We start from the raw sequence: 19,092 nt of genomic DNA on the forward strand, positions 1-19,092 counted from the left end.
GACAACCTACCTACACTGATATAACAGCTCTGATTTAAACTTTAAATTAGTTTTTGTCAGAGGTCAAGAGTGCAACAGCTTTAAAATTCTAATCAACAAATATGAAAGAAATGATAGACTTAAAAGTTACCATTTTACAACCACCTCACATGTATAAATTGATTTAGGCAAGGATCATCAATGGGTGCGAAAACCACTGGGTGAAAGATGTGAGATAAGTATCACACCCCATGGATTGCTTATTAATTATAAAGGAAAAAGGTACCTTCACACTAAAGATATATTGCGATTACCACTTCATTTACCAAATGATCAAACTAAGCATTACCAATAGTAGGACAACCTGATATTATGTGCCTCCTGTTTTAATGCAGTAAGAAACACTCAGCTTCACCTACGCAATATTTTAGCCAAAATATGTTAACTGAATTTAATCACAAGTAAACAATCAGACACACCAATAATGTGAAACATTCTATAAGCCACTACCCTAGAGTCGTGAAAAAAAGGCAACATCATTAAAAAACAGAAAAAGTCAAGAACTGGGGGTGAGGGACCTGGTAATTATTAAGACAATAAAGAGACATAATAAACAAATGCAAAACAAATTTTTTTAGGACAATTGGAGAAATTTTATTATAGACTATAAAGTAAATGGTATTATTGAGTTAATGTTCATTTTTTTAGGGGTGAAACACTATTGTAGTCATTTAGGAAAACGTACATATTCTTAGGAGATGTGTGTTTCTGAAGTATTTAGCAGCGAAGTTTCATGGTTTCTGCAACCTACTTTCAAACGGTTCCCCAAAAAAGTATATTGGGAGAGAGGTGCAAAATGTTAAAAAATGGCAAATCTGAAGGAAGGATGTACGTGTTCATTGTACAATTCTTTCACTGTTTTTTAAGTCTGAAATTTTCAAAACAAAATTAGAACTAAAAGATTGCAATATTGGTGGAACAAGTTCAAATGATTTCAAAATGGAAAGCTAACACAACTGAAGTGGTGAATGAGAAAAAAACTAATGTATTTATTATTTTACTGTTTCAAAGGCTGGCTTTGGGAAAGTGAAAACACAATACCATCGAACATATATTTAATAAGAATCTACCACAAGAGTTGGAAAGTTTTACAATGTAGTATGTCAAGATTTTCAATTCTCACCATTTAGTACATTTGGGGTATTACCACCACAATGCCTTCTTCTGCCACTATAATTTTAACCCAAAAATGTCCCTAATGAACTTTGCCCAGATTCTTAACGGAACCCAGCTTGCCTAGACCACTAGATAAAGAAGTTCCTCCATGCCAAGAACACTCATTTCAATAAACAGAGAAAAAATGTACAGACAGATTCATAGACGAGTGTACACACACACTTAAGTTCCTTGTTCAGTTAACAAACTTTAGATCTCTTGGAATTTTGCTACTCGTTTTAATTATTATATAAAGCCAAGTTCATACTTTGATATTATTTATACATCCAAACATTTTGTGCTATTTTACCCTAACACTGGGATAACCCAGTCTCCAGCAACTAAAAATGTGGCCTGATTCTTTGGCTAGCTTTCCCTTAAATCATGGATAAGAAAAACGGTTTACCTATTTCTTACAAGATAACAATGTATATGAGGATTCCTTTTGCTGACCCTGGCAGCATCTAGGCAGATAAGTAAAAAATGCTCTCAGAGTATTGATATACAAAATATTTTGCCATAGAAAATGGATGAGACTGATATATTTTCAAAAGCTTATTTTAATTTCTCTTCCAATGTGATAAGCAACTTGTGGTTCAATTAGTATGTTATATTCTTATTTTTCCTTTATGGATCAGTTTGTGGTACCTTAATTTAAATTTGTTTATTAAGACAATACTTAAGAATCTATTTTACCATTTACCTTAGGCTAATTTAAGTTCAATGAAATAAACGTATATTTAACAACATTTGATGAAATTCTTATACAGCTTGAATTACACATCTCCCAACACACACTAAAAAAGAGGTATTTTAAAATACAGTTCTATTTTATCATGAAGTTTCTTCAAACCATCTTAATAACCCCATACCCAAACTGCTGTTTCTCGCATGTGGACATAGATACAGACACAAGAGCATGGACACTGATGACCCCACTCCCAAATAAAAAACTATTTAACTTAACCTTTCAAAAAAAAAAAACCTTGTGATTAAATCATTACAGCCAGTTTTCAGATGAACTTCCAATAAATGTCTACCATACCTGGTCTGCCTAACCCATATGCCTCACCATCACCAAATATTAAAAAAAAAAAGTATATGGGGGCTAGGGGAATAATCTGTTTACCAATTACCTTCCAAAAAACCTTTCATATGGTATATCAATCAACCAGTAAAAAGAAAGTTTTTAAATGCTCAAATATTTTATTTGAAAAAACAATTTTACTCTTAGCACAGTTTGGCAATCATTGACCAAATGGGTTCCTCACTATCCTGTGTACAAATCTGGACTAAATTTCTCAGCCTCCCTTCCAAGTTAGGCATGACATATCACCGAGTTCTAGTTGAAGGATGTGAGCAATAGGGAAGTACACTAGCCAGGATCCTCCATGCTCTTCTCCCCTTCTGAATGGCTGGTAGGCGACAACCTGGGAACAGCAAAATAGTATAGGCACGAAATAAAGTAGCCTGGATTCCTGAATCATTTACTGAAGAAAAGCTGCCTGATGAGGAATATTCACATTCAACTAGCAAGAAATGAGCTTTTAGCACATTTTGTCACTGAATTTGGGGGCTGTTTGGTACTGCAGTTAGCATTACCTTAATACATGGTGAAAACTTTTGTCAAGGAGAATAGCAGAACTCATATTATATCTGTTCTCCACTGGCATTTGGCAAATATTTCCTATCACAGACAATACGAAAATAATCTTGGTCTAGCGTATCAGAAATTCTTTAGCAGTGTATTTACTGTCATTTTCTTTTTTTTTTTTTTTTTTTTTTTTAATTTATTTATTTTTCCCCTAAAGCCCCAAGCGATAGTTGTAAGTCATAGTTGCACATTCTTCTAGTTGTTGTATGTGGGACGCGGCCTCAGCATGGCCGGAGAAGCAGTGCGTCTGTGTGCGCCCGGGATCCGAACCCGGGCAGCCTGCATCGCAGCGCACGCACTTAACCGCTAAGCCACGGGGCCAGCCCTACTGTCATTTTCTGAATGTTTTCATTTATAACTAGTTTTCACTCATCCCAAGATACAACTTTTGCCAAAAAATCAGTCATATAGTTAAGTTGAAAACTGATACTCACAGTACAGTAATGATAGTCACAGTAGAGTAATAATTCCATCTTTTAACTAAAGATAGAAGCGCGTAGACTCTACAACACCCAGATTAAATATATTGCATGCTTAGAGAAATAAGTGCTATTATCATTTTTCAAATAGTTTTTCAAAAGAGGACTTACTCAATGCAAAATTTTCAGTTTCAGAAAGCAAAAAGCTGTGAGGTTCATTAGCAATCTAGTTATAAGTTCACCAGATAATCAACATGTCAAAACAACATTTTTGTTTCCATATAAAATTTAGTTCAACTAATATACTTCAAGATATATGTCAGTTGATATGCCTGATTTTATTCAAATTTGAGAAATAAATACCATAATCTGATTATGATAGAAATTAAGATTTACCTTCATTCAAAGCATACTATCAAATATATTTTGAATCTGCTACTACACAGGCACAAAAGAGCTACTACAAAGTATTTCTGGAAGAGAGAATTTTATAGCTTCCAAACACTTGAACAATTTTATGCGCACAGCATTCAACTGAACATCTTACTAAATTCAGGAACAGGACAAAAAACTCCCTATCTTAAGCAACCATAACATCATTTTCTTTAATGTAATGATAAGGAAAGCCAAAGAAAAATATACATGTCTCTTATACATAATCAGCAATCTCTATTATATAGTATCTCAATAAAACATAAATCCTTTCCAGATATTGATAATACTAAATATGCTGACACTCTGTGTCATCAATACATTGGCACTGATGCTGGGCATTTGAACATTAAGATCAAGGTAATCAAACAAGTACTGTTTAATGGATATCTAATCTACTTCATAAAATATACAAAGTTGATATATTTATATACATAAATAAACAGATATACACACACATATATATTTGTGCCATTGTATATACAGTTGACATTAGAGATTTCTTTCTGCCACTCCCCCACAGTCAGAAGTCAACCAAGTACCAGTGTAATACCACACTGCCTATAGGCTAGTATCAGCAGAGGTTGAAAGGAAGCCAGCAGAAACTTAAGAACAGAGCCACCATCTAGCAGGCCATCACTCCCCAGGGTGAAATGATGGCCTAGATTCAATAATAAGATTGTCCTGCCCCTATCCCACCCCTAATAGGTTGGATTTGGCTGTAATCAAGACAGACATTTCAGGAAATCACCTCCTGTGGTCTATCATCTGGCAGGAGTCAAGAGAATCCTTCTGTAGCATTCCTCACCTCCATCAGGAGAACTCCAGCAGGAATCAAGGTGGAACCTCAGAACTCTTCCTGTTCTTGGGAAGACATTCCCCTGCCCCTCATTTCATTAAACACAGCTATCTACCACTTTCTGCCTTGGGACTATCAGGACTATTCTCATCGTGGCCTGGCTTCCATAGTCATGAGACTAGACCACCAACTACTCCAACCTATTATAGGTATTTGCTGCCTCTCAAGTCACTACTTCCCTCTATTTCCTTATTTTTAGCTCCTAACTCACTGCCACTCTCTCTAACACCACCCCAACATAATTCTTAGTGATTCCAACATTCATGTCAATGATCCTTCCAATACACTCACATTATTTTTTCTCTGATGGTCTTCTCCTACCTCAACTTCTCACTTATATGGTATACTTTTAAACGTGTCATTATTGATATCTGAAAAGCCCTTCATAATCTCAACTTCTGCATCCTACTTTCATTCCACAACTTGTCTTTTTAGAACATTCCCTCTAGGTGCCAACAATCCTTCAACACCACTAAAACTATTCAATCCATGAATGCTACCACCTTGTTCACTATCACTGGATGTTCTCTTTCTTCGCCTTATTCAGCTTAAATCCCATATTCTATTATTATTATAATTACTCTATTGCATTTGCCTTTAAGTCCCTTGCCACCCCCCTCCCAACTCTCAACCAAAATCTGCTTAAAGATTTTATTTATTTATTTTTATTTTTCCCCCCAAAGCCCCAGTAGATAGTTGTGTGTCATAGCTGCACATCCTTCTAGTTGCTGTATGTGGGACGCGGCCTCAGCATGGCCGGAGAAGCAGCGCGTCGGTGCGAGCCCGGGATCCGAACCCGGGTCGCCAGCAGTGGAGCGCGCTCACTTAACCACCAAGCCACGGGGCCGGCCCCAAAATCTGCTTAAATTCAACTCTCTACCTACACCCCTGCAGCTGAGAAAAAACTGAGGCTGGAAAAAAATTGGTAACTATGACTATTCTCACTCAAAAATCATAATCTGTAACCTCAAGCAGTTCATTTATGCTGCTTGGCAATGATACTATATTTCCACAATCCATTCTCAATCCTATTTACCTAGTTAACTACAGGCAATCCTCACTTTGCCACATGAGTACCGGCAATAAAACTGGCCATGCAAACTGAAACTAAGCAAAGTGATCTAATAATCGATAGGGAAAATGATAATTGTTCCATGACCTTTAAAATTTTTTGTCAAAATACTAAACTCTCTTATCATTCTTTATAAATGTATAGGGGAATGGAAAACAAGAAAACTATTATTCATTTAGTAAACTGTAAAACATTAGATATATCAAGAATTAGAACACTTAAAAAGAAAACTTAGACTTTTATTTCTTTGTAAATGGTATTTTATATATCATAAATTAAGATATACATTCTTTTTTAAGCTTGATATTTAGGGTAAAAAAAAAAATTTCCAAAGTAACAAAACAGTATTTATATATGCTTCAAATTCTGTCAGCACAAAACTCTCCTAACAGAAAAAAAGGAGATCAAGTATAAAATTTTTCCTACATACTCTCAAAACTTCTAAAAGAGCCTATTTTCCCTGGTCACCACATTAACTATAAAAATGGACAATGACATTTTCCTTCTAAAATTACTGACAATATAATCCCCATTTCTAGAAAAAGCCTTTGTTCAACTAATGAATAATCCCTCATTGAGATGCTAAATCATAGGATGCACTGTAGTTCCCCTGCAAAGGCCAAACAGCATATTCTTTCACAAAGAATGAGTCATTGGTGTAGAATATTCAGCCTATTTAAAACAAAGACCAGCTTCAAATCTATTGCCTTTCTTCCAGTTCCTTTGCATGCCAACCTCTTGCTTTTGTTTTGTTGTAGGAGGCGCAAATATAAATAATACACATATTGTGATACCACCTCAAAAAGGAAATAGCTCTAGTTAACTCTCCATCAACCACTCCAGGAAGGGGTAATATTTACAGTTCAGAATCTCTGCCCGACAGAACCATGCATAAAACACCCACTTCTCACTACATACTAACTAGAGTCAACTTTGCACCCTCACTACTCCTAGCAAGAGCTCCCTCCCTCTGTGTGACTGGCAGGTTAGGGATTTGACTGCAAAGTCCAAGGCCTTGGCTACAAGATGGCTTTCTAACAGTCAAAACTTGGTGTAATCCCTCCAATACCATGCTATAAATCACCAAATCCAATCAAATAATCCAACTTTTACTATATTAATTGAATTTTAAATACAGTGACTCCACAGACAGATAATGCACAAAAAGTTGCTTTGTTAATATCTAGAGGGTACGGGCCGGCCCTGTGGCTTGGTGGTTAAGTGCACGCGCTGCGATGCTGGTGGCCCGGGTTCGGATCCCGGGTGTGCATCGAGGCACCACTTCTCCGTCCATCCTGAGGCCGAGTCCCACATACAGCAACTAGAAGGATGTGCAGCTATGACATACAACTATCTACTGGGGCTTTGGGGGGAAAAAATAAAATAAATAAAATCTTTAAAAAAAAAAAAAAAAAAAAATATCTAGAGGGTAAGTGGGTGGGGTCCTTACCCATGAGAATGCCATTTATCCCCAAAGTTGCCAAAAATCAAAATGGCTTCACTGACAGATAGTAAAAGGAAGAGCAGGCTTTTTTTTTTTTTTTAAGGATTGATGATGAGTTTGGAGGTGTTAAAAACAAGAAAACAGGGGGCCAGGCCGGTGGTGTAGGGGTTAAGTTGGCGCACTCCGCTTCGGCAGCACTAGGTTTGCAGGTTCAGATCCCGGGCGCGGACTTACGCACAGCTTATCAAGCCATGCTGTGGCAGTGTCCCATATAAAGTAGAGGAAGATGGGCACAGATGTTAGCCCAAGGCCAATCTTCCTCAGCAAAAAAGAGAAGGATTGGCAACAGACATTAGCTAAAGGCTAATCTTCCTCACACACAAAAAAAAGAAACTAGGCCCCAAATTGAGTCACTTTTGCTAAGTCCCACATCACCAAGCCAAGACTTAACTTCATTACAGTTTCAGCCTCTCCCAGAAATGGAATCTTAAACCAGTCAATCAGGAATCACCTGGTCAGCACTAGTGAGGTAATCTGCCTGATAGACCCTTGCTGTCCCCTAAAGGAAGGTGACTTTGCCACAACCAATCTACTTTTTGCTGGTATAACTTCCTTGTTCCTGCTCCTTTCTGCCTATAAAAGTGTTTCATTTTGTACAGCTCCTTAGAGCTCCTTTCTATCTGTGAGAGGAGATGCTGCCCCATTCACAAATAGCTGAATAAAAACAATAATATCTTTAAAATTTACTCAGTTGAATTTTGGTTTTTAACAGAGGAATGGAAGAATGAATAAAGTGGACCCAAATGTCCTTCCCCTTTCTAATTCCAGTGGATAGGAGTCCTTTTCTCTCTTGTACCCCTTTCCCATCTTCCACATCCAGTCTCTGTTTGGGGAGGGTAGGGAAAGCATGAGAAGAAGGACCTAGTATGACTGACCCTGGGAAGAACAGAAAGCTGAAGATGTCCCCTTTTCCAGTTGTACTCACAACATTGATCTTCCAAGAAACAGAGATGGGGAGCTGGGCCAGACATGTCCCTCCCCATTCCTCGCTTTTAAGAAGAAAGGGTTAGTGTTACGGGCCAAGCAGATCATGGGCATCAGGTCAATAGGAGAAATGTTGCTCTATTATTCAGATCAATTATAAATAGAATCACTAGACTCTAAAATGCATTAGGACAGAAACTTTGCCCTGTTCATCACTGTACCCACAGTATCGGAAAGTGTCTTGTACACATTAGGCACTCAAATACAGTGTTAATTAATAAATTAATCAATCATTAAACCTATAAAACTTGTAACTGAAACGTAATAAAAATTTATAACACTCTGATTTAAAGTGACCATTATTTCCATTTATTCGATTTGGAACTATACACCTATACAGAGAAAAAGGGGGACTCTGGCCAAAGAAGATGCCAGTTTCTTTTCTTTTCTGAAGTTCCTGAGCTGTGGTAGCTAAAAACAAATATTGTTACAGCCAGAGTAGTAGCTACCTTTCTCCTGTCATCACAGATTCTTATCTCTAGCAGTCAAACGTCTACCCTTAACTTCAAGGTTCAAGTCAAATACCTCCTCTCCTGGAAAGTCTTCCTAAAAATCCCTAAGGCTCCCTCAGTGTGTACTACCCTCAGTGCTTTGATGACACTTTGATTACAGCATTGATCACATTCTGACTCTATTAATTGACGGAGAAGCTCCCTGAAGATCTTTTTTTTTTTTAAAGTTTTAATCCTTCCTGTACATTTGCAAATCCATAAACACTTATTGAATTTTTCAGTCAGCAGCTGGTTTCCATGCCTCTCTTCAAAGGTCATCCATCAACCAAAGACCTGTAAAGTGCTGACTCCAATAACCTCCTTTTAGCCTTCATTCTACTTGTAATAACTAGGAACTGTCTACCATTTTAAATTGTTTCTACAGGGAAGTGTGTTCTAAATCCCTAATTATTTTACAGATTGACCATAAAATAGGGCATGTTCAAAATTAGGGCCTGTATGCATATAAATTTCGTAATTGTATGTTAATGTTATTCTTAAGTGCATTAATTTATTTACAAAACAAATAATGGGAGGAAAGAAACTATTATTTACCAAATATCAGCAATACAAGAATAAATGACACAGAGTAGACACCTTCAAAGAACTTACAGTCTAGCTGAGTTGTCAGACATGTAAAGTATTCCATCTAAATATTAATTTGCGAAGTGTTTAGTCTCCCTGTACTCATCCATGGTTTATTAAATATTGGTTGAATTTAATTTACTCATCCAGCCAACAGCTGTTTTCCTTCCATGCCTCTTCTCCAAAGTCAATCATATAACCAATGACCTGTAAACTGCTGGATTCAAAACACAGGGAGGACGCATCAATGCATAAATAGCAGTGAAGAGAGGACACTCAGAACCGAGGGACCAGAAAAGGCTTCTAGGAGATTATACCTGAATTGTATTTTGAAGGATGAATAGGGGTTTGGGGGAGAGAGAATCTATACACAGCTAGCACAGATGAACGTTCCTTCTGCTCTGCTGCTTCCACAAAGCTCGTCTTAAATTTCTAAAATGTCCCCTCTCTATAGCTCAGGTATTAGACCAAGATATGAAAAGTCTTTAGTATTTATTCAATCCCCTTGCCTCTTTTCAAAATTTATCTCCTTTAATCAACCAATAGTTGACAAGTTAATATCAAAAACTTGATAGTAGTTTTGTTTGTAATAACCCAAAGCTGGAAACAACCCAAATGTCCATCAACAGGCAAATGCATAAACGACTATGTTATCCATACAATGGAATACTACTTATAAATAAAAAGAAATAAACTATTAATACACACAACATGGATGAATCTCAAAATAATTGTGCTAAGTTAAAGAAGCTAGATATTTTTAAAAGAGTACATAGCGTATAACTGCAGTTACATAAAAGTCTAGAAAATGCAAACTAACCTGCAGATTAGTGCCTGAGAAAAAAGGGGTTGGGAAGGAGAGAAGGATTACACTGAGTAGGAGAAGCTTTTGGGGGCGATGGATACATACACTATCTTGATTATGGTGATAGTTTCACAGATGTACACATAAGTCAAAAATTATCAAATTGTATACTTTACATACAAGCAGTTTATTGTATGTTAATTTTCCCTCAATAAAGCTGTTTTAAAAAGTAATACCAACTAGAGAGATGTGACAACCAAATGCAATGTGTGAACCCTGACTGAATCTTGTCTAAAAAAAGGGAATATTTTTGTGGAGCAATTGGAGAAATATGCCTACAGACTGTATATTAATATATTATTAAATCAATATTAAATTCCTAGGTTTAAGAGTATAAATTTGTACAACCTTATGAGATAATCATCTGGCAATATATATCAAAATTTAAATGTCTGACAACACTACTTCTAGGAGTTAATCTTAAGAAAATAATCATACAAATGTTGACGGGAAAAATTATGCACAATAACGTACACTGCAGCAACGTTTAACAGTAAAAAACAAGAATCAATCTAAATGTCCATTTAGTTGATGAGTTGATAAATAATACATCAATGAAACAATGGAACCTTATGCAACCATTTAAAAGAAAAAGAGAGAACTATATTTAGTGGCATAGAAACAAATCTAAAATATATTGTAAATGAAATTTAAAATAGTATGTAAGAAAGAACTGAAGGGCTATTCACCAAAATGTTAATGGTGGTAGACACACTCCATCTTCTACTTAATTCACATGCAAAATATATATTTTATACAGTCATTTGATTAATCAGCAAAACCAAAAATATTTCCAGCTTTAGAGGAAAAGCAGTTTGGAATCATCACATTTTAGAAGAGATAAAGGATATTAATGATCTGATCTAACACCCACATTTTATACATGAAGAAAATGAAACCCAGAAAAATAAGTTACGTGCCTAAGATCACAAAGCTATTCTAATGCATCATCCTGATCTTCCTTCTAACTCGTTTCTCATACATATGCCATGTGTCAGTTCGCTAACACATTACCTCTTGTACTTCCTCCCTATCATGTCTGTCACCACTTTGTTGTATGATCCTGAGCAAATGAATTAAACCCTGAAACAGCTTTAACTAGTTGATATACAAAGTCACTTTTAAATCATAATTCTAAGACTCCTTATTTGCTGATACCTGTAAACTTCATATCAATGAATTCCTAGTCTAGTGTTTGAATATAAGATAGCAAGACTGCTTATGGAGATTATCTAATGTCCAAATTTCTAACCATGAACAGAATTTAACATTTTTATAATAAATCAGGTATCACAATGCCTCTTTATAAGCAGCTCTTTGGGGAGCCCAAGTCCTGGACCAATGTCCTCAGGCACACTCACAAGGTTAGGAGCATAAACATCAAGCATTGAATTATACTATAACAGATATGAAAGACTGCGTTTTAGCTCCACTTATCCCTAGGACATACACATATATATACTCTTACATGCTATTTCTTTTAGTTTTCCTGTAACTTACCACTCATAGAAATCGAACCTAAAATGTAAATTTACGCTCCTTTTCAGTAGCAAACATAGCTACATTTCAGCAAATCAACGATACCAAAAATAAAGACGACTTAACTTCCTCCTAATCTTTTTTAATCCTCACCATAATCATCTTTATTGGCATTAAGTCCTTTGACTTTTACCAGCCTTTAAACTAGTCTCTCCTAATTCAGAAGGTAATCCCAAAAGCGCTGGAGTGGAAGCTAGGAGACAGATCCTCGTCATGAAAATATCTTGCACAAGTTATTTAAGACTCTTTAGGCTTCAGGTTCCATCATCTTCAAACTTAGGGTTCTGAAATAATTCTAGTGTCTTTTGCAATACTAAAATTACAGAATTCTATTAAATGCAGCACTACATCAATCTTCCGGTTTACTCCAAACAACTCTATTTTCCATGAAGTTTGCTGACTAGGTATGATGAAAAAACAATGCACTCAAAAAGAAAATCTTTATTTTTAAAATGCACATGGTTGTGAAATCTTAATTAAAAACTTGCAAATTCGTTCTTCATATTAAAAAACCAAATGTCTACAAACTTTTTTCTAAACCATCAAACATTTGATTTGACAGTATATTGAAAACTATATTTAAAACTACATCTTTAATGTAATATCCAGATTGTATAATGAATTCATACATACATATATATGGTAACCAATCAGAAAAGGTCTTTTCTCAACTTGTGTCTTATTTACATAAATAAAATAAAATAAAGTTTCTGACTGAATAATATGAAAAGGCTGGGCATATTTTCTCCAAATTCTGCCAAAAAGAATTAAGCCCCTCACTGTCTCTTTTTATCTGATTTTTTAAAAACGTGTTCCCAATTTAGTATCTTGTATTTCTAATTAAATATTGTTTTTAAAATAGCTACCATTTCTCATGGCCTTCTTAACTTTTCTGCATTTGTGCCTGTGAATTGTTTGGAAAAATTAATTTATATTTCCCTAGAGATTAACTCAGAAAAAAAGTAAAGACAGAGTCAACAATACTTCTAAATTTTTACATTTCTTTCAAACACTGTCACTGTGCTTAAGAAAGTTCAGTACTTAAGATCAATGCCAAATAAAGCATGCGAATTAAACATATAGTGGAGTGGTATTTAAGATCAACGCCAAATAAAGCATGTGAATTAAACATATAGTGGAGTGGTTAACCAATACACTTGTATATGCTGTGGGAGTTCTGAAGTCAGGGGCCTTTCCAATCATAGTCTTAAACCATTCTGCTACTGCTATCAAACAATCAGGGCATTCCATTCCTCAATCTTTCCAATTGTCTACCACAGTTTGTCACAACTTGATATGCACAAGCAGAATGCCAAGCTCCAGCCTGGACCTTAAGTATGGCTAGAACACTTTCCGAGACAGTCCTCAGAATTTCCTGTTATCTGTAGAATGACTTTATCAATCTAATGATGTCAGATTTGAACAATGTTAACCATTATCAATACTTTCCAATTCAACTCTTCCTTCCCTCTTTTCCTTCTTTTCTCTGTCCCTCCCTCCCACTAATAGTGACACAAAAAGAGCTGGAAGTCTTATTGACCATGACAAAACTCATTTATGTCAACAGCTTCAAAAACATAATATGGAACTAATTGATTTTTTTAAGGTTTTAGAAGCAATATCCTGAAGTTTCCACAAATGAGGAGGCTTCTACATGAATGAGGCCTTCACCTTGAAATGGTTAAATAAAGTTTAACTATCTCAATTTTTTCAGAACAAGAAATAAGGAGTCTTCCCATTGAAGCACAGAGAAAGCAGTGACAAATATAGTTACAGCTAACACACACGCGGAAAGTAGGAGAGCCCTGTTACCACGAGGCAGAGGCAAATTCAAGCTCTCTGGTTTTTCCTATACCACACACAGGAAAATAAATTTGAAATGAAAAGAGTAAACCCAAACACTCTTATTCTGTAGCTTCATATATTTATTTAAAATATTTTTTAAATTAGAGATGAAATATTTCTATATAAAGTACTACATGGAAAAATTACTTAGACCTTTGCCCTCTCAGAGAGGCAGGACACAAAAGAGTGCAAGGGTACACTACTCACAACTAATGAGTCCAAGCAATCATATATCAGTCATTCCTAAAAGTCATATCCATATTAATAAGATTAACAGTATAGATCATGGGGCAATGTTTTTTCCAGTTTCTTTAGAACTAACTGTGCCAAGGGACAGAGAACTAATGGCATTCTTACCTTATCATAACTCTTCACACTTCTATGTCCTAGGAGAGAGTGCTTTCTACTACCTTAGTACAGAATTGAACAAGCGTGAATTTTAAGCCATCACATCCAACTGGTATCAAAACGCCTAAAGAAGTTATTAAATATTTTCGCTGAAAATTATCTCTGTGTTCTGGTACAGCCTCAGAAGCCATTCCCTAAGGTTCTCCAGAATAGCAATATCATTCTCATTGCTGGTTTCATACATTTATGCCTACAGTTACAAAAACAGTATTAATGAGGAGGGTGGCCAAATTCTCATCAGAACTCCTTCCCAAAGTTGGTGTGCCTCCCCCATCATTTGCTTCTGTTGAAAATAACACATACAGGGACACCAAATACACTCAAGCATATACACAGCAGTCTCAACAATCATGTAGTACTTTAGTTGTGAAAATAAATTATTGGCACTTAAGCAAATTATATGAAAATAATAATATAAATTAAAGGGACATCCTCTCATTTTTAATTAGTTGTAAAACAAAACATCCATTACTAAATATATTGAGAGAATCTGGCTTAAAACAGCAATAAATGCAAATGTGTGATTTTAGGGAGGCTTACAGATTTCAGAAAAGCCCCAGAAATCCTCGGAGTAATGGCAGTGAGAATTTATAGCTTTCTTCCATTGAGTGAAGCAGAAGAGCACATGGCTAAGAACCCAAGATCCACAATCAAGTGACGTAAGTTTTCTAAGCCTTAGTTTCTTTATCTATAAAGTGGGGATAATATGGGTGGCTATACCTCATAGGGTTATTGTGAAGATTAAATGAAATAATGCAAGAACTTTATATAGTACCAGATACACATTAAACAGTAATAACTACTCTTACTACTACTACTACTACTACTACTACTACTAGAACCTTAGGTATTCTACACAGAGAAGTTAGAGGGCCAATTAAAAGTAAATTTATCTATCAATCCTCTAGAAGAGGGGTAAGCAAACTACAGCCTGCAGGATAACTGAGTCTTTCTGTTTGGCGTGCAAGCTAAGGATGGCTTTTATATTTTTAAATGGTTGAAAAAAATTAAAGGAATAATATTTTGTGTCATATAAAAATTACATAAAATTCAAATTTAAGTGTCTATAACAAAAGTTTTATTAGAACATAGCTGCACTTGTTCATTTACGTATTTTCTATGGCTGTTTTTGTACTACAATGGCAGAATTAAGTAGCTGCAACAGAGCTCGTATGGCTCACAAAGCCCAAAATATTTACTGTCTGGCCCTTTACAGAAAAAGTTCGCCAACCTTTGGTGTAGAATCTAGAATATAGCAAATATTCAGAAACTAAAAGGTTAACACATGAGTGTTTTCTTTTCTTAAACCATGATTAACCTGACAGATTTTCATATAGTTTTTCACAAGTAATTATCTACATATGTAAGCATTAAAAACTCTGTTTATGGCAATTCCTTTCCATACCCTCATCCTCATATTGTTACATTTCCACTTACCAGAGAAAATTACAAGCAAAATCACTCTAAACACTACTGTTGTTAAGCTCTCATACCACAATTGGTATATAATAAAAAGAATGTAAAAAGGCCTCCTTACCACAAATGTATTTACTTGAACAAGTGAGAAATAAGAGCTGAAATCAATGGTAAAGTTAAATGCCAAAAGGAATAGAAAATTTAGTTGCATCCAACATCACTGATCCTCCAAGTCAACTCATCATCTTCAGTGGAAAAAAAAGTTGACATAAAGGAAGATATTTGGAAGTTACTTACGATGCAAAGTGGAAAAATGCAATTATATGACAAGGAAGAAATAAAAGTGGGAAAAAAGAGAATAATGTGCTTAAACTACATACAGGTAGATAAGAGAAGGAGAAAAACGAGAGAGAAGATGGAATAATAGAAATCATAAAAGGCAGAACAACACGTTAGAGGGTACTTATAGGAAGTGTAAAGCAAAGGAAAAAGTTTGATTATAATTTGATGGGAAGGAAAAGATGAGTTCAATATCTGTCAAATTACTCTCTTCCTCTCCTTCCTTTCCCAAAAGGTCTTGGTTGATTTTGAGAAAATATCATAGGGAAAATGTTGCAAGATTTCATTACGTATCTATGGAGAACCTGCTCCAGAGATAAATGATATTTAGAATGTTAAAGGAGTAAAAGCAACAGAAACTGCAATTGGAGAATTTACATACTCTGATAGGGGAGGTAAACCAGCAAAAAGATTAAATTACTAAGAAAATTACAAAGTTACATACAAATCAAGTAGATGATAATTCTGTTACCAGAAAGAGAGGAAGGCAAAGGAATTCACATTCCAACCGGTGAAGCAAGACTGCAGCTTGGAGCTTGGGGAGACTTTGAAATACCAGGAGGGGAAATTGGAAAAGGAATCAAATAAAGATGAGTACAAATATGGGCAAGAGAATTAATGAATTTATGATTTAGCAAACAGCTAATATCATAAATGTATCCTATCTAGGTTAATTATGCTATTTTCTAGAGTAATCCAACATCAGAAATAACAAGCAGTTGGACAGACTGAATTACAGAAACTGTTAGTGCTGATGGAGCAAAAAAGTCAAAACGGTTAAGGCCTTCTAGCACATTACTAGGGCTGTGAATTAAATTACTGACAACAAATTTTTGGCTATAGAAAGGAAAATGAAGCCAGGAAGAAGCAATCAAGTTAGGAAAATAGGCAAAAATTGAGAGACTAGTCTAATTACAGTCAAAAATAAAATATGAGTGCTCAAGAGGCATAAAAATTATGGGAATGAATTCCTGTGGTATTTCATTAAAGCATTTTCATAATTAGATGACTATGGATGATATATAGACAACGGTAGAACTAAAAAGTGAAGTCTAAATACATTTTCTACTCCTAAAACACAGAAAAAGAACTCTCCCAACAAATTACCATCATATAAAGACCATGGTAGAGGACAAAATCCATAATGATAAACCTGGAGTCTTACCAAGCTAAAGTCAAGTCATTATTTCAAGATTCCAAAAGGAAATACTCAAAGGACTTAGAAATTACAAAAATATCTAAAATATTCCTTAAATATTACACAAATATCCACATTAAAATTTACATAAGAAGATAATGATGCTTCAGTAGGCCACACACACAAAGGCATTACAGCATTAAATGACTGGCTGATATCAGAATATTGGATTTCCAGTTCAACCATAGTTGGTTGATTCATTGTTCAAATAGAATTGGTTGTATCCTCTGAACAAACTAGGACTGACATGGATTGACAAGGAAATTGTCTCATCAAATAGATCTATTATTCATTAAATTGAGACTTTGGTTGTGAAACTATTTTCTAGTCAGATTAATAGCTTAGGAAAGAAACCAGCTCAGGCTTCACTTGTCTCCACATAGTTTTAACTATTTATGTCTTTTTGCAAAAGGCTACTTGATAAAATTTAAGTACTTACTAATATCATCTTCATGATAAATAACAGAGTGAAATGGCAGAGTTCGGTCTTTAATGTATCTCTCTGCTGGCTCAACGTAAAATGTGCCACCATGAGTCCGGATGAATCCTTCAAATCTTCCATCAATAACAGACCCATGGCTAAAACTTCCTTCTTCACCTATTGATGAAAGCAACAAACTCTTGAAAATTTAATTTGCACATGAATGTTACATTCATTCTCCTTTAAAAAGCCATTCTTATATATTTTTTAAAAACCGGAATACAAATTTACTGGGGAAATTAATTTTCACATAAAATATATCAAGCTGAATTTGAGAAGTGAACAGCAACTAGTACTTAGCTAAAATATATACAATTACTAGTAACAACAATGAAAAACAGAACATCTGTCTTGCTGACAACCATACTCCCAGCACCTAGCATAGTGCCTGGCATGCACGCAGTAGTCATTCAATAAATAATTTTTAAATTAACTTAGAAAGACACAAGCAAATCCACTGATAAAACATATACTTTCAAAATAAAGAGATTAAAGTATTTTTTGAAATTTTGCTCTAATTATCATAAGAAAAATAAAGTTCCTTTCCCACCTGATATATTCTGCATGAGCCTTTTGGTTTCCTTACCATCTCTAGGTTTTATAAATACATTTTTTAAATAAGAAAGTGTCAAACATTTCAGTAGCAATTTGAACAAAAGTATACCAACAATCCTTTTTAAGATATTGGACAAAGATTTGGAATCCTGTCCCATCAATGATACTTCTCTAGTAAAAGAAAATAACAGAAAAAGAAGGTATTTTTGGCTCTTAATATAGTCACAAAGAAAAGCTGAGCACCAAACAGCAAATGATATGAAGAGGCAGGAAGTAGGAGGAAAAGGCTTTAAAAGTTAAATTTACTTGTTAAATTTTCTCATTAAAACAAAAATCAGGCTTTCCACAATTTCTAAGTTGTAGATTAACATTAATTAGTTGACTTTGAATTAATCATGGACTAAAAGCTAAGAGCCCATGTCACTGGCATTTTAAATGACATCATTTTTATCTGCAAATTCATTTAGTCTTATACTTTTCTTGACCACCGCCTAGCAAAAAAGGGCAGAAACTACAAGTTATTTGCCCAGCAAGATAAATGATCAAGAAAATAACAGAAAACTGTCGTCTGACATTAAAAATCCAGACTGATGGTAAAACACTTTCCTTTGGCCACATAATTATAAGAGGACAAAAAACTTGTAAATTATTAACTAGGTTTAATCTACAAGTGAGAAATTTTAAGTATTAAAATGCTTCATTTACCAGGCATGATAAAAAGAAACATTTCTTTCAGCACATAATTTTTCATAGTATTATGATTTTTGAGTGGAAATCTCTCTAATATGTAGAAATGAAATTAAATTTCCAGTTAACTTTGTCTCAATAACCAAGAATCATTTGGAGTATTTATTAATGTACAGAGTTAATAACACAATGATATTTTGCTCTTCTCTAATACCTCCAGAAGACTTGCATTTTTTAGCTTTTTTATGACTTCTATAATTGTTCTGTTCTCCCCACACTACTAAGCTGTCAAAAGTCAACCCCCATTCCCCCACTACCTTTTTAATCTGGTGTAGTAAGAGAAATTTGTTAGAATTGTGAACAAAAGCAAATAGATTCTGAGGAAGGCAAGCCCTGGGAAGACTTTCCTCTGAATGACTTTGTCATTATTTATGGCTGTTAAGATGATCTTTACAGTTTCCTTTTAGGTTCTTCCTCTTTTCTTATAAAACACAGCAAAGTTACTGCTAATTTCTGGCTTTGAAGATCAGAAAAGTATAAACATCATTAAAATTTTTTTAAAAAT

General features: G+C 34.9%; 1 protein-coding gene across 1 annotated transcript in view; it reads right to left on the reverse strand.

Annotated features, from left to right (window-relative positions):
- The window catches only part of ADAM10 (ADAM metallopeptidase domain 10), a 130,938-nt gene that overhangs the window by 67,508 nt on the left and 44,338 nt on the right, over nucleotides 1-19,092 (reverse strand). The window contains exon 4 of the mRNA XM_004421628.2: nucleotides 17,244-17,402. Coding sequence (XP_004421685.1) covers nucleotides 17,244-17,402 — 159 coding nt within the window. The remainder of the gene's footprint in view (nucleotides 1-17,243; nucleotides 17,403-19,092) is intronic.

Source organism: Ceratotherium simum, chromosome 3, assembly GCF_057802395.1.
Source record: "Ceratotherium simum simum isolate JZ-2026a chromosome 3, ASM5780239v1, whole genome shotgun sequence".
In the NCBI taxonomy this organism is placed as follows: domain Eukaryota; kingdom Metazoa; phylum Chordata; class Mammalia; order Perissodactyla; family Rhinocerotidae; genus Ceratotherium; species Ceratotherium simum.